Genomic DNA, 15,191 nt, shown 5'->3' with positions numbered 1-15,191 from the left:
CACTGCAACACCAGTGATTGTTAAAGGGAAAATTCCAGACCAGTTAAAAGTTAATCTGAGAAAAAAAGAGTACTAACATTAATATTTTAACAAAAATTTTTACAACAATGACAATTTGATCAAAACTAAATAAAAATGCTGTGCTTGTAGAATGTTACTCTTTCATTCCACACTAACTTTCAACTGGTCTGAAATTCTTAAACAACCAAAGGTGGTGCACTCCGGGTTCCACAGCATGAACCTGAAGAGCTGGACAATTCTTTGTATGTGTGTTATTCACTTGACCAAAGACTCTCCTAGTGTGCAAGCCTTGTGTGCAAGCCTAACGGAAGCAGCAGTGGCTACAAGCTACACGCCTCGCAGACATACAACTACGGGTAATCGAGGGCGCTGCAACACTATATGGAAACCTGCTCATTCCACATGCAAATAGCCAGCACAACTATTGCACTGAAAAAATATCTGTTCCTCCGCATTGCATGCAGCGAAGCAGAGTACACACACTTACTGAAGAAAAACAAATCATGTCATGCGAACAGAAAAGAAACAATAACAAAAACAGGGGAACACATCTGGCACGCACGTATGTATTGCACAATACGATGAAACAAAAAATAATAAGCAAACAGACAAGGAATATCCAATATTCATCCAGTTCTCTGGTCAGAACCGATTTGTTGTTTTATTGGTTTTGGTCTAGCCTGACTGTGTCCAGTCAAATCATAATAACGACAAAGCAAATGACATCTAGATCAATCTTGATTTCTTCAAAGTTTTGTTCTGGCCTGCTTTGACACAATGTGGAACACGATAAGTTTGTCGGAGCATTTCTCTCCAGCCTTAGTTTCCATGGCAACAGTCAATCAACGACGTTTTGCAATCCCTCTACGACTGTGGCAATACCATACAAATCATAGAATTTTTGGATTTTGCATGCTTGAAATAAAAACTGAAAGGGCTGACATGCGCGGGACTGCAAAAAAAAAGAAAAGAAAGATGAAATAAAAGAATGGCAAACAAAATATCAAAAAGAAAAATGAACAGAAAATTCACTTCAATGAGAGGCTGGTCCACATCAATTTGAACTCCATTATTCCAAGAAGAAGCAATCTGTGCTAAAGAGACTAAGTGTCTGTGAAGTGTAATCACAAACACTTCTAAATACACTCTCCCTAAAGTTTGCAATATATGTAAACCAAATCCTACCACATGTAGGTCCTTAAACGACCCTCAATATGCATGAACTTCAACACTAGGACTCCGCTGCTGAAAGCAAGCAGGCGTTCATGATACTAAAACATAAATGCGAGATGTCTAACTGAAAACGGATAATCATGTAGGTGCACTAGTGTTTGGTTCTTTAAAGAACTTCACATTTTTATACCTCTCCCATCTCCTGCTCTTACACAAAAATTATAAAAACATGAACAAAATAAACAATAAATGAGAATTAATCATCATGGTTTCTACTTCTGAAATGGAACTTCAACATAACATGAAATACAGATATGGCTGGCATGAGTGTATGCAGCACATTAAAACACCTTTGATGCGTGATGTTGCATGTCACTAGGATAGGATTAGTGTGAACGTTACATCAGACAAAACCAATATATAATGTTCCCATATCGGAAAGTCTCCAATGTACTCTGCAATGAAAGCAGACGGCTGTACATCTGCTGCACAATCATTCGGTCCAACGATTTGCACACACCTGGCTACAGAGCAAACGAAACGAGCCGATAGTGTTTTTACTCAAACATGATAAACATACAGTACATCAAACGTTTAAATATAATGCAATTAGAATTCTCAAATTGAACCACTGAGCAGAAGTTGGCAGTAATTTACACAATGACTGTACACATACTTAAAGCCAGAGGCTGCACATCCGATGACAAAATTCTTGTCCTACTTACATACTCAAGTTTAACTATAGAGCATTATATCTAATCTAATATGCTTTTGTACAATGCACTTTCAATAGACTCCTACAATATAGGAGGGGCATTACTGAAGGGGCAATGGTATACACCATGAAATATTCATAACATAGTATTTCACAATTTTCTTATTTTACATAAGCACTTTTTGAAACAGCTTACTGTTTAGTTGTGCCATAACATGATCATTAGAAATTCAATGCATTAAAAAAAGGAAAAAAAAATATTGATAGAAAGAACAATCATCGATTTGATTGGTTAGCAGGGGAAGCATAATTCACAAGCAACAGTGTATGTGTGTGTGTGGAATTTCATTCTCATAAATATACATCAGACTCATGAATATACATGCTCATTATCTATGCATGACATTAATCACTGGGCAATCAGTTCAACAAACTCACTCCTCATTTGCTCTCCCTCTCTCTAACATGCACACACAAACACACACACACACACATTCATTCACATACAACACACATGCACACACACATACATCCACACACTATGCATTATCATGAAGTACATTTGCAAACAGTTTCCATGACTGAGTGAAAGCCTTGCGACGGTCAATGACCCCTGTACAGCGGTATCCACATCTCTACTACCGTTCAAACACATCTGTTACAGTATTCTCGGTTGCTATGCAATGAGCATAACATGTAGTACATTTTGCTAGACTGGTTTACCCAATGCGTTATTAAATATATTTACAGAATACAAGTTATCATTCCCTGGGGCTCCAAACAACCGGACGATACTCTGCACGGAGATAGACCAGCACAAACTCACTGGATATACATAGGTGTGGATAGCACAACTCTTGTATGAAACATTCAAGTACATGTTACAACGGTGAAATCCCACAATCACGTTTGAAGATAAATGGCAAACGATCAATGTTCTAGACATAATGTGCTGACAAATACAACATAGATATTAGTCAATTTTGCATGTATGTACATGTGCAACTCCATCATCTGCCTTATTATCTCTATCTAACTCATTAGTGCCTAATTTTCATCTACATGTGTTTCCATACCAGACCTATCCTTTTTTTGCATCCTGCTTGGTTAACATCCAGGAGAGTACAGGCTCTAAATAAGTGTAAGTTTTATGACTCTATTCATACGAACACGATTCTGTAAAATTTGATTTGCAATTTTTTGTTTCCTCACAATTTCAATTAAATCAAAGACAAATCAGGCTTGTGATATTTCACAAAGCAGCTATGGAAAGCTTGCAATATATACTACTAATCTGCCCAAATTTATGCGAAGGCAGTTGCTGAATTCTAAAGCACTCTGCAACTCTACATGTGTTGCATGGTAAACCTTCCAAACCGGTTCAAGTTTCTTGTTTCAGCCACTCAGCAATCATCACACTTTCTGTCACACTTTCTTGCCAATGTATTCCACCCCAAATTCCTTCTCATCTTTGCTCCTGAACACCTGAAAGAGTTCGTACAAAGTGACAATAACGCTACTTACGGCTCGCTTGAGCAGGAAAAAGGGTTTACCACAGAAGATTTTTGCATGCATAGTTATCCCCACAACCGAACAACAAAATCTGCACACCAGACAGACTCCCCTATATACAGACACACATTGCTACATCTAGAATACACACAACTGGCCACCTCCCAGAGATATGGAGTCGTAGGCCTTTAATGACCTTTGACCTCCTGTATATGTCTTTGCACTGTAAATGTTTTTTAATATACATATATATGCTATCTTCCACACAACAAAAGAACAGCTACAGAGCATACAGCTGTAATACTTTGTATACGATATAATTTTGGACCGAAATAAATCCACACACACGTACTCACAAGTATGTACAACATTTTATGACAACGACGACAATGTTTAATATCTGGCTTTTGCTGTTTTGTTTACAGGTCTTTGTGACCAACAGATGAACACACATTTCTGTATTTAAATGGCAACTCATTGAGATGCTCTTACTATAATACCATGCTATATGAGGGAAGGCCTACCAGTGCTCTAGTCTACACTTCAGACCCACATTACATCCTAACACTATGGTATGACAACATCCATTGATTTCACAACTATTTTAATCCGATTTTCCTGGAGGTTGCTACACAAGACTAAAGAAATGTCCTCCAATGTGCATTCCACATTGAGAAACCTGCAAATCATACAAAGGGTGTGCTGTATTCATCAAAAATCTCCTTGCCTGATACACATGTGTATCTCCACGCATAGGACATAGACTGGTGAAACAGTATCTTTATATGTTTTAAGATATTGAGAAGGTGGGGAGAGGAGATAGCATTACACATTAAAGCTCCCTTTACACCCTGTAGTGTGGGGCTTTATGGAGTGGGAATGTGGGCCCAGTTCACATATATTCGAGAATCCCAGTACAAATTGTGTACAGCTTTGCCACTGATCTTGATGTACGTACACAAACACCTGAAAAATCTCGACTGGAATTGACAATGACCGGTGAATGTCGCTGACTCGTGGTGGGAGAGCGCTATTTGTGATTTTCGAAAGTACCCTGGTGAGCAGCGAATGAAGACCGATTCCATCAGACCACCCATGTTCCCCCACACTACAGGATCTTTAAAGCGTACCCCTTATTCCAACAGTGAGGGCGTACTTTGGATTGCAAATGTGATAAATCCAAACAATCGGGTCCAAATATGAGTATAGTATGGTAAAGTTGGAGGAATACCTCCCTTCGCTGTCAAGATTGGACTCGAAAGGTTTGCCACCTGCTAATTATGTCCATCTGCTTAAAGGCATCTGCTGGCAAAACTGTTGAAGGGCAGTACAACTATCCAACGCTAAGGAGTGTCATGGAGTCTATTTGTGTTGTGAATCATGACATGGCTGTGATAAATAATTCTAGATATACATTCATTTGCATCTCCACCAGAGGCTACGCCCTGGCTTTCAAGCTGCTCTTATACTAAAGTAGAGTGTAGATGAGACTAATTTAAGAAATACTGATATCTCAACTTTACAATGTACACTGCCTGAATATCACAACTTACCATGTTGTTAAAGAGAGAACATACAAGCTCAAGAGCGCTTGGTCTAGTGTTAATCCATACTTCTGGGACAGGGATGTCTTGTTGGCTGTGAAAGCTTACTCGAAATTTGTTGTTGATCATCATAAACAATATCCAAAATATACAGGCTAGATAATTAGAAATTTTGCAATAAGTGAGTCATCAATTGTGTGTTGGATTTTTCCAATTTTGTTTTCCTTTATAGGGTCATATATATGCAGTTGTCATTCATAAAATTATATAAGATGGTATAATCCCTCTCACAAATTGTCAGATTGGAAACTTGAGGAGTGGGAGGTTAGTCTCGATTCCAGGCTCTGGCACGACGCATTCCAAACGCTGGAGTGATTCACCTGAACACAGGAAAGGAGTCACAACCTCCCAGCCCTCTGGTGTACCGAATTGGAAAAGATCTCGTCTCCGCAGCCACAATGCTTATAACAGAATAGAGAGTAGAATTTACTGAACAAAGTTGACACAGAGTCAAATCAATTCTATTCTGTGTCCAATCCAAGAGCTGAAAGTGGTAACTGAGAAGCTAAGGGCAGGATATTCAGACAGTGAACATAGGGCGGATGTGAATAAACGTCTACAAGGGCTATGTGTCTATTCTTTAGGATAAACTCTGTCATATGAACACTCTAAAGACTATATCATTCACTTGATAACCATATTTATTAAACAGGTCAATATAATCCATTTGGTATGTCACCTCCTGAATCTGAATTTGGGTTAAAGGGGTATCAAGTTTGCATATTTTGTTTTCAAGTATTATTCTGAATTGTGTTCATAAAGTTTCCATTTCTGTAATTCTGCAAGCTCGCTGAGCTTTATGGGAAGAGCGTACTGAGCTTTTTATTGTATTATATTGTATATTGTTATGGCAGCATACAAGCTGTATAAGCATATCAAGATCACCATCACAAAGAGGTAAACCTCACAATGTGTATGATTAGAATGAACCACAACTCTATACCAGTAAGATGACAAACACAATTCTGACACGAACAGACAATACCTAAGTGAGATGTTCTAATGTGCAATAGCCTAACTTGCTAACAATCTACAAGTAATTTCTAAAACCACATAGGCAATTTTGTCTTCACAAATTTTAGTACATGTACATATGTTTATAGAGTGCACTACCCCAACATTAGTCTCGGTGCAAGGCTTGTATTTCTCAAGTTACCTTGCTCGAATGAATCCTTTAGTATCAGACATACACACCTACACTCATACATCGATACCGTTCCAACACAATTTATAAGTCATTAAAGTGTGGTGTATGTTCACCACAAATCAGTTACTGCGCTACAGCTAGGCAAGTCATGTATCAGTACAATGGATCAAATAATCGAGCAGTTCAAATTTTCTTAAGCGCATTCTAAATTTGTATGCAAATCATTTCAACGATCATCATCATAAGCATTATCATCATCATTAAACATATTACTGACACACATAAAACAAAACAAAAATCATCTTTGCTTAACGTTCGTATTGCACTACTACGATGTAATACCCCAAGAAATCTAAAATATTACTCCACATTCAATATTTTCCGACCGAGAATGAGAAAGTTTTTACAACTGTTTGATACACTCCAGCTGACGCTCATTCTCTTTATCTCCTGTGGCGACATTTGAATTTTAACATTCACACTCAGGTCATGTATGCTGAACCCTAGACACAAACACTCATCTCATATTACATTTTACATCCAAATAATTTAAGTAGCAGGCCTGGCAAAAAGTACAATTTGTGAACAACTTTACAATGATGATGGAACTTCGGGGCTGACAGCAGCTAATCCGCCGCGTTAAAACTACATCCTCTTCTTGCATCAGCAGGACAAATAAGTATCTCTCGCTAGTACAAATTTTACAGATATATTTTTAGGAAGATTTGAAAGGTACAAGAGACTTTAAACATTTGATGTTATATAAGTTAGACACATTTCTCACATGGGATACATGATATTGATATAAAAGACATACCAAATCAGTGCTAAACGCACCACAGAAACTAGTTATGATTATAAAGTTAAACTGACTGCGCAGTATTCACACCCTACCCCTACAAGTCATTGTTATTGAAAAAAGAAAGAAGAAAATTAATTATACTTAGTATTAGAATTATATTTGTTTTTTTTTGCTCTAAGTCATACTATCTTTACAAGTTGCACACCCGGGTTCAGTTTGAGTTATTACATGTTAAACTCCTAAGCTACATTTCTTTCTTTCTTACATTATTCCATAGGCAGTTCCATCAGGGCATTAACTTGCTTGTTCGCCGCTAGCTGCACAATGATAAGAGAGGGGGAAAAAGTATGAATGATAATGAGGAAAACTGACTGAAGATGGCAGAGTTATTACAAGGTTACATAATTGGTAGGTCAGACGATTGTGTCTCTTCTTTAGTGCAAAAGACCAGCTCTCTACACTTTTGCCTAATCCACCATAATTTTTGTCTGTTTGATGACAAAAACTTCATGTCCAAATACCATAAACTGAAGTTTATTAGTGATCCATTTGGTCTTTAGAAATTGAACTTATTCATGACATTTCCTTTCAATATTTTTACTGGCTCATACTTCAGATGGGGTTAATGTAAAATGCTCACATTACAATTTGTTAAGGTGAGCCTGCTCATTTTTTCTGTTTTAAATACTTGTTAGGATTGTAAAGATACCAAGTCATCAAAATATTTGATTTGTACCGACAGGCTGTAATAGGCTCCCTCCTCTTCTGAAATTATCACCAACACAGGATCACTTCACACAAAATTTGAAGACCTACTTATTAGAAATCCCTTCATGTGCACTGGACTTATACTGTCGCTGCCTGGTAATTTGTATACTGTAAAACATGATATATTTGCGGCATGAAATTTTCATAAATTGGAGCTGATAGCCTGTTTTGTGGCAAGAAATTTTCGCAAATTGCCACTGGTATTCAATGCATATAGTGTAGTGTAGAACTTTCGCGTGCATTTTAATTTCGCAAATCTTGGCGCTCGCGAAATTCGCAAAATTAAAATGCACGCAAACATTCCTTGTTTTACAGTATATTTTATCTCAACGACCAGGGATGACATCTCATAGCTCTTTGTATCCAGTGGAAAAGGTGCTATTAGAATATTAGCTATCATTACTATCACAGGTCTGCCAACATTCCCACATCCAAATCAGGGAGATTCCACACAGCAATCAAGGAGATATCTGTGTGTTACATGCATTACAATGGACAAAAATAAATCCCAAATCAGAGAGATTTTGCTTTTCTCTTATTCAGACATGAACAGATTTTGACATTATCAGGGAGACTCCTGTAGAGTCAGGGAGACTTGGCAGCTCTGCTATCATTATCTATCAGAGTTCCTGTTTAGTGTAAGGTGATGATAAAATGAATGATAAAGGCAGCTACATGAACTCACTGGTAAAGGGGACCTTGCCACTGGAGTTACTTTGTGTCTTACGTCTGGCTTTCATTGCCGCGATATCCGATTCTGTCAGCTTGTTACCTGGTGCAGAGAATGACAAAATCACAGGCTTTTATTAAAAAGACATTTCACAACATACGATTGTTTGTGACTGTTATAAAATTACTTTGTCATCAAAGCAAGATACATAAATCAATGAGGATGTATACAGTCAACAATCAACTGGTATTAAAGAGGTCCACTGTAATCATTTGGTCAATGTGGTTCAACGAAAGGACAACAAACATTTTAAATGTGAAGGAGACACTATGACCTTTCTGGACAGAGTGAAGAATAACCTTGTGGTGTGTTTAAATGATTTTTTTTTTATCTCTGAGATATTTGTATGAACTACTGAATTGCATCTCTCTCTCTCTCTGTTTGGATAAATACGAAAAGTATGACCTTTTCCTTGGAAAAGTAGAATTGTAATTAATCTCTTAACACATTTCAATAAATGTCAAAGAACGAACAATGCATGCTAACTGTCATCCGTGCTCACAAACCTGTTATTTAGTGAGAGAAAGGCAAAGCAAGTCAAAACAAGAAAGCAAAAAACAAAAAAATATTAACAACTAGGGGTACTCTGCCAAGTGACTAAAGATACATTTGCCTTGTCACAGCTGCTAAATACTTTCAACAGTCCCTTCAACCTCCCTTACAGGAGTTTTGAATACACTTGATCCAAACAGTAGAGTAGGGAGAAAATTGTACCTAAATGACATTTCTGTGTTTCTTTATCACAGCGAGCCTTGCCGCTCAGCAGATAAACATTATTTCATCAAAAGATCACACAAATATTACATTTCTTTCCAAATATGAAGTGTACATACTATATATTCCTAAAGATTGAAGAAAAAAAATCATAGGTATCTCTGTATCCATAATCTAGAGCATTAAATAGGCAGAGGCAGTGTAAAAACATGAATCACTTTCATCCTAAACCAACCTCACAAGTCAAAGCATGTGTACTGATTACTGATTACTTGTGTAGTAGTACCAATTATGGGCAACCAAATTCCTTGAATAGCAGAAATAGAAGTTATTCAGGGGAAGACTACAAATACATCAAGTATGCTGTTGATCTAATTCAGAACGTCCTATAACAGGGACCATGTGGGATCACTCGTGGCCCAAAAGCTATCTATCATCTTCCATCAGTGTATCGGTTGCCATAGTTACCTCCTGGTGGCAGCTTTGGCAAGCGCTTGGACTTCTTCTCCATGTTTTCCACATCGTTGGAGTTTATCCTAACAGGACAGGGGGGAGAAAAATGGTTTGAAAGTGGTGCAAACCTGACAAGTGTCACAAGATTCAGTGGATGCACAGGCTTGAAGGCATCTTGAGATATTTAGAACGGTACCAGAAAAATCACAGCATGGCTATTAAAATAATTGTACTAAAAATGACCTTGCACTTATGACCTAAGATGAACGCTACACTAAACAGAAAAATCCATCACACTCCATACCAAAAAATTGTGCAAGCACACACATATGCACACTTTAAAGGGATGGTATAGTGTTGGTGGAGATGAGGATTGGACTTTAAACTTTTTGTGAGATACCAAGAAACCATTTATGAAATAGTACAGAGCATACCATTCTCAGAAGAATTCAACATTTATTTGATGAAAATCAGTTTTGGGATGGCTGAGACATCCTAAAACAAAGTAAAACAAAGCAGTCATAATAAAAGATGGGTCCAACCATTTATTGGGATCGCTCTCTTCTGGATATCTCAGCAATTTCAAACCAATTTTCATCAAATAAACGCTGAATTCCTCTTGGAATTACATGCTCCTTCATATTTCATAGGAGGTTTCTCGTTATCTCACAAAAAAATGTTACAAACGTGAAGTTAGGTCTTAACCAGAACTATCATGACCCTTTTAATACACAAACATGCACCTGGATCAAAAGGCTGGCAATGGTTCTCTCAATCATACATCAATATACACGTATCATGCTCCACATTCATTGAGCCATTGTTGAGGCATTAGCAACCAAATGAAGATGACGAAAAAAGGGAAAAAACACTAACAAACTCAATTTTGTCAAAAACAAACATACCACACAATGCACTTGCATTGGAGTACAGTCAAACCTGTTTTAGCGGCCACCTGTTTATAGAGGCCACCTGTCATATACAGTCTTTAAGAAAAATTCACTCTGAAAGGAAAGCAGTTTGAAATACACTGTCCATAGCGGTCATCTGTCAACAGTGGCCACCGATTTTGTCTCTTTTTTGCCACTATAAACAGGTTTGACTGTATGTGTTATACTACTAGTATTCCTTCATTACATACTCCAAGTAAATACAAGTCCAAACAATCTTTTAATCCACACATTAATATCAAATGATAGAACATTTACATAAAAAGGGCAAAAAAAAAAAAACAAACCTGTAAAATCATTCAACGCATTAGGCAGCGTACACGAGGTAGTGGACATTGATTGTACAAAGCCTATGTTAAAAAAAAGAAACACTTACGACTTCTCCATGTTGTTGTACTGTGCAATGGGCTCCGGACTGCCCTGTGAGAGGGGTCGCATGCCAGGTGAGTGACCGCCCCCTCCCCGGATACCACCGCCTCCCCTGATGGAGACTGGCCCACCGGGTGACATGGGAGGGTGCCCCGCCCTAATGGCCTTGGCTGCAAGACGAACACAAATAAAATTCATTAAAGCTTACAGCTCATCGGTGAGTTATTTCTGCTGTTGTGAATGTATGGATGCGTGTTTCATTTTTTTAAAAAAGTGACATAATTGAAGGTCATTGTACTGCTGCAAAAGCAGGTGCAAACAACAAGATAAGTGGCTGGAATTGATATTAGGATATGCAGCAAAGACAAGCATCGCAACTTTCATGACATCATCCAATACATGATGTAATTTTTCATCCCGTTTGTGAGCAGCGCGCCATTTAACACAGGGATCTGCGTGTGGGCAGACACATCCCCAAATTTTCTGAATCACATTGACGACTTTCAACAACACACGAGTAAGGACTACAGTCACTAAAAAGACTGGTAAATATAGAACAACAAAAAAACCTTTCATAAACATAACCTGCTCCTCTGCATATCCAACTGCCACAGATTTCACTAATATCTCCAAGGTCTTTCTGTGAAAATAACAGTTGTTACTGATTCATAACTCTTGCATGAGTCACTTTGGTTGTTCACTTAAAAGATGAGTGCATTCAATGTCACTGTTCCTCTATGCAAATTTTCCCCAAACAGATTAGACAGGTGAGTGACTATCAGTGATAAAAAACTTTGGTTCTCTCTTCCTACCAATCTGGGCTGAATTTCCTTTTCTGGCGTAGTTCCTCTGCCTGACAGCCTCACGGATTCTGTCCACTTCTTGCTGATACCTGTCGCAAAAACCAAACAAAATCTTGGATATAGGCACATGCTCTCTCATAACAGCAGAGAAATTTTTAATTTGTTGTTTAACTTTGGGACAACCTTGATGGCTCTGTGCTTTGAATTCTCCCTATCGCATATAGCCGATATCAAGCGATATCACCTTGCGATACCGATATCTGATTGACCGCTCTTGGGACGTACACTTCCGGTTTTGCGGTTTACCCCACAGAACTATGTGGCTTACCCACGTCACATCCTTCACCTCTGGATATTTTACATAATTTAGTTTTTTTGCATCAGGCCCAGCATTGGGCTGCTTCGCAGAAGAATCCCATTCATCAAATTTAAAGTTACAGATTAGAAAATAACTCTATTATTCGACAGATTATAAGACAGAATTTGATACGATCTGTGAATACTGGCACTTTCAATGTGCATAAAAGTGTACATTTACACATAGCGCGTTCATAGCTGGAAGTTTATATCCCAAGAATTAAAGGTAAAAAAAAATTAGAGCGCCACATGCGTTCAGATTCAGAGAGCTATATGCGATAGGGAGAATTGCTATATTGATTATGTGGTGAGACTCACGACATTTTGTAGCCTCAATCCAAGGCTGCTCTGTTTTCTCTCAGTATTGGTCCTCCAGATTTCACAAAGAGAACTTGAGCAGTTCTTCATATTCTCCAGAAATCAATGCATTTTGTGTTTACATAAAGCACATCGATCATCCTTTGATCATGGCAGTTTCACTGATGTATTTATAAAACAATCCTATCATTATATATGAATTGCATCCGAAAACCTCGCAAAAACACAAGCAAACAAATGGGCAATTATAGAATCTCCGCTCTGCTCCAACTATATCAAATCACTAGGAATGTGCAAGGCTTAGAAGACATAGCAGTACACCAGGTCTGCCAACATTCCCACATCCAAATCAGGGAGATTCCAAAAAGCAATCAGGGAGATATCTGTGTGTTACATGTATTTCAATGGGCACAAATAATTCCCACATCAGGGAGATTTTAATATTCTCTTATTCAGACATGAAGAGATTTTGACATTTTCAGGGAGACTCCTGCAGAATCAGGGAGACTTGGCAGCTCTGAGTACACTAAATGGAGAGGGAGAAGAGTTAGTCACATGACCAACAAGAAAAGGTCTTACCTCTTGCGGTCACGCATAGCGCCCTCTTTGGTCTCCTTCAGAGACATCTCCAGGGCCTTGACGCGCTCGGACGTCGCCCGGAGACGCTTCTCAAGCTTGGGCAGCTCGCATCGCAGGTCAGCGTTGTCTCGCACCAGCTGTGAGGTGAGAGCAAAAATTTAGAAAAACATTTAGCTCACACAGTGGCTTTTGGTATATTCAAGAGAAAAATGATTTGGAGCTCAATTTGTAACATGTTCTTCCATAATCTTAGACATCACTGCCAGTGTCAAAGAACTACGTACTTGGTCACATGGAAATGCAAGGTCAAATTTTATGTGACACCTTCATGTCAAAATAAAGGTACGTGTACAACATGCAAACCCTGACATGGTCTCTGATGAAAACAGATGGGAAAGAATCCTGATGCCGCATTACAGGATGATTTATACTCTTATGATTTCTTTTGTGTATTACCCTTGCAACCGCTTGTCCTAATTCGAATGGAATAAAGTTACCAAAACAAGATTGTCACTACAGTCAGATTCTCCTGTGGGCTCTGCATGCATGGAAAAGCACACATACAGACTTTTGATTAGTCCTGATGATACGTGTACACAGGCAGGTGTCTATGGGAAATGTGAGTAACAGCAATATCAGCTCGCCCTAAAAGGATTAAAGTCTATAAAGAATCGACAAAGTTACCATTATCTTCCCCCACTACCACCCCTCATCCCACTCCTCTCCGATACCAACATTGAGGGAGGGTATATAATGTACTTCCCTCTCCTCCTCCTCCTGCCAAACCCATCCTTCATCCCACCCCTCTTTGATACCAATGTTGTGGGAGGGGACTTCCCCCTCCTCCTCCTCTAGTCACACCCACTCCTCATCCCACCGGTCTTTGATACCAGTGTTCCTCCTCCAGCAACACCCATCCCTCATTCCATCCCTGTCTGATACCAAGGTTGAGGGAGGGAACTTTCCTCGTCTCCTCCAGCCACACCCACCCTCATCCCACCAGTCTCTGGTGCCAATGTTGAGGGAGGAGACTTCCTCCTCCTCCTTCAGCCACACCCACCTGTTTGTGGACTTTGGTCAGCTGCTCCAGGTTGTTCTCCAGGAAGGAGATCTTCTGCTTCTGGGCCTGGCTGCCTCCCGCATCGTCGTCACGGTCACCACCCTCAAGAGCCTGGCCAGAGGTGAAAGGTCACAAACAGACATGGATGTGATTTGCTCATCGACTGAAAACAATGTATGTGTCTGTTACCCTCTACAGGTTAAGGAAGGCACATAGCTGAACATACGCTTGCATTTTGTGATGCAAGTTTTCAGCCTCCAATCCTATAATCTATCACTTTTGTGAAGCTTGTCTGTAACTGGTGAGTCTATAATAATCAATACCCATTTCAAATCAAAATTACATATTTACTTTGAAATTAACATGATCATCTACCATTTTCTCACAGTAACTTGAAGGACAAGACAAGTCTTGAAACTGCTTTAACTTGCCCGTGGCTTTCACTAGCCGAGGGCAATTCGGGAAGTAATAGAATAGTAGCTTAGTATCTGACCAAATCGTATTCTGATAGCCAGACACATCACACCCAAAGCCACGCTAGAGCACTAGTCTAGAAATAGTTATAAACTTGTCCACTAGCCCACGGCTTTCACTAGCCAAGTGGTCAAACCCTGCCAGATGATGGCTATGTACATCAAGCCCAAAGCCACTCTGGACACGGTCAAGGCAAACTGACCTTCTTCACCCTGTTCTGCAGATCCTGCACAAACAACTTGCGTAGGTTGTGTAGCGTCTGAAGCTCCTTGGCCTGTGGGGGGGAAAGGACAAACCATCATTCCCATGAGCCTTGGCACCATTCCAGACCTTCAGCAAGGCAGGAAGGAGGAATTGACATCTTTTGTCTTTGTGATCAATCTACTATCCCAGGTTTTGCCATTTAGTGAAATCAAATAACAGAAAAGTAAAGTCATTACATTCTTGCCCAATCTCATTCATATCATCCCTATATGAAGTGTCATCAGCATTACTGGAAAAGGGGGAAAAAAAGATGTGTCTTGAGATTTGACGATTTGTTCATATGAAGTGCATTCTGCTTGATTGATATGCATAAAATATCCTTAGAGCAATGTGTGTGTTTTTTTTTATTAATTAGACATAACAGTTCAACACAAATTG

The 15,191-nt window shown here is 39.0% G+C and overlaps 1 protein-coding gene across 1 annotated transcript in view; it reads right to left on the bottom strand.

Annotated features, from left to right (window-relative positions):
• Positions 1 to 7,213: 7,213 nt before the first annotated feature.
• LOC139734500 (kinesin heavy chain) overlaps positions 7,214 to 15,191 on the bottom strand; it is an 81,061-nt gene continuing 73,083 nt past the window's right edge. Inside the window, exons 21-28 of the mRNA XM_071645281.1 lie at positions 14,752 to 14,823; positions 14,076 to 14,186; positions 13,016 to 13,152; positions 11,771 to 11,850; positions 10,966 to 11,128; positions 9,655 to 9,722; positions 8,428 to 8,514; positions 7,214 to 7,291 (exon numbers count right to left, since the gene is read on the bottom strand). Of these exons, the coding sequence (XP_071501382.1) occupies positions 7,269 to 7,291; positions 8,428 to 8,514; positions 9,655 to 9,722; positions 10,966 to 11,128; positions 11,771 to 11,850; positions 13,016 to 13,152; positions 14,076 to 14,186; positions 14,752 to 14,823 (741 nt within the window). The 3' untranslated portion in view covers positions 7,214 to 7,268. The remainder of the gene's footprint in view (positions 7,292 to 8,427; positions 8,515 to 9,654; positions 9,723 to 10,965; positions 11,129 to 11,770; positions 11,851 to 13,015; positions 13,153 to 14,075; positions 14,187 to 14,751; positions 14,824 to 15,191) is intronic.

This window comes from Diadema antillarum, unplaced genomic scaffold (assembly GCF_040938485.1).
Source record: "Diadema antillarum isolate AM-2024a unplaced genomic scaffold, OU_Dant_1.0 seq00000530_RagTag, whole genome shotgun sequence".
Lineage (NCBI taxonomy): Eukaryota > Metazoa > Echinodermata > Echinoidea > Diadematoida > Diadematidae > Diadema > Diadema antillarum.
This window is presented reverse-complemented; position numbering and strand designations above follow the sequence as displayed.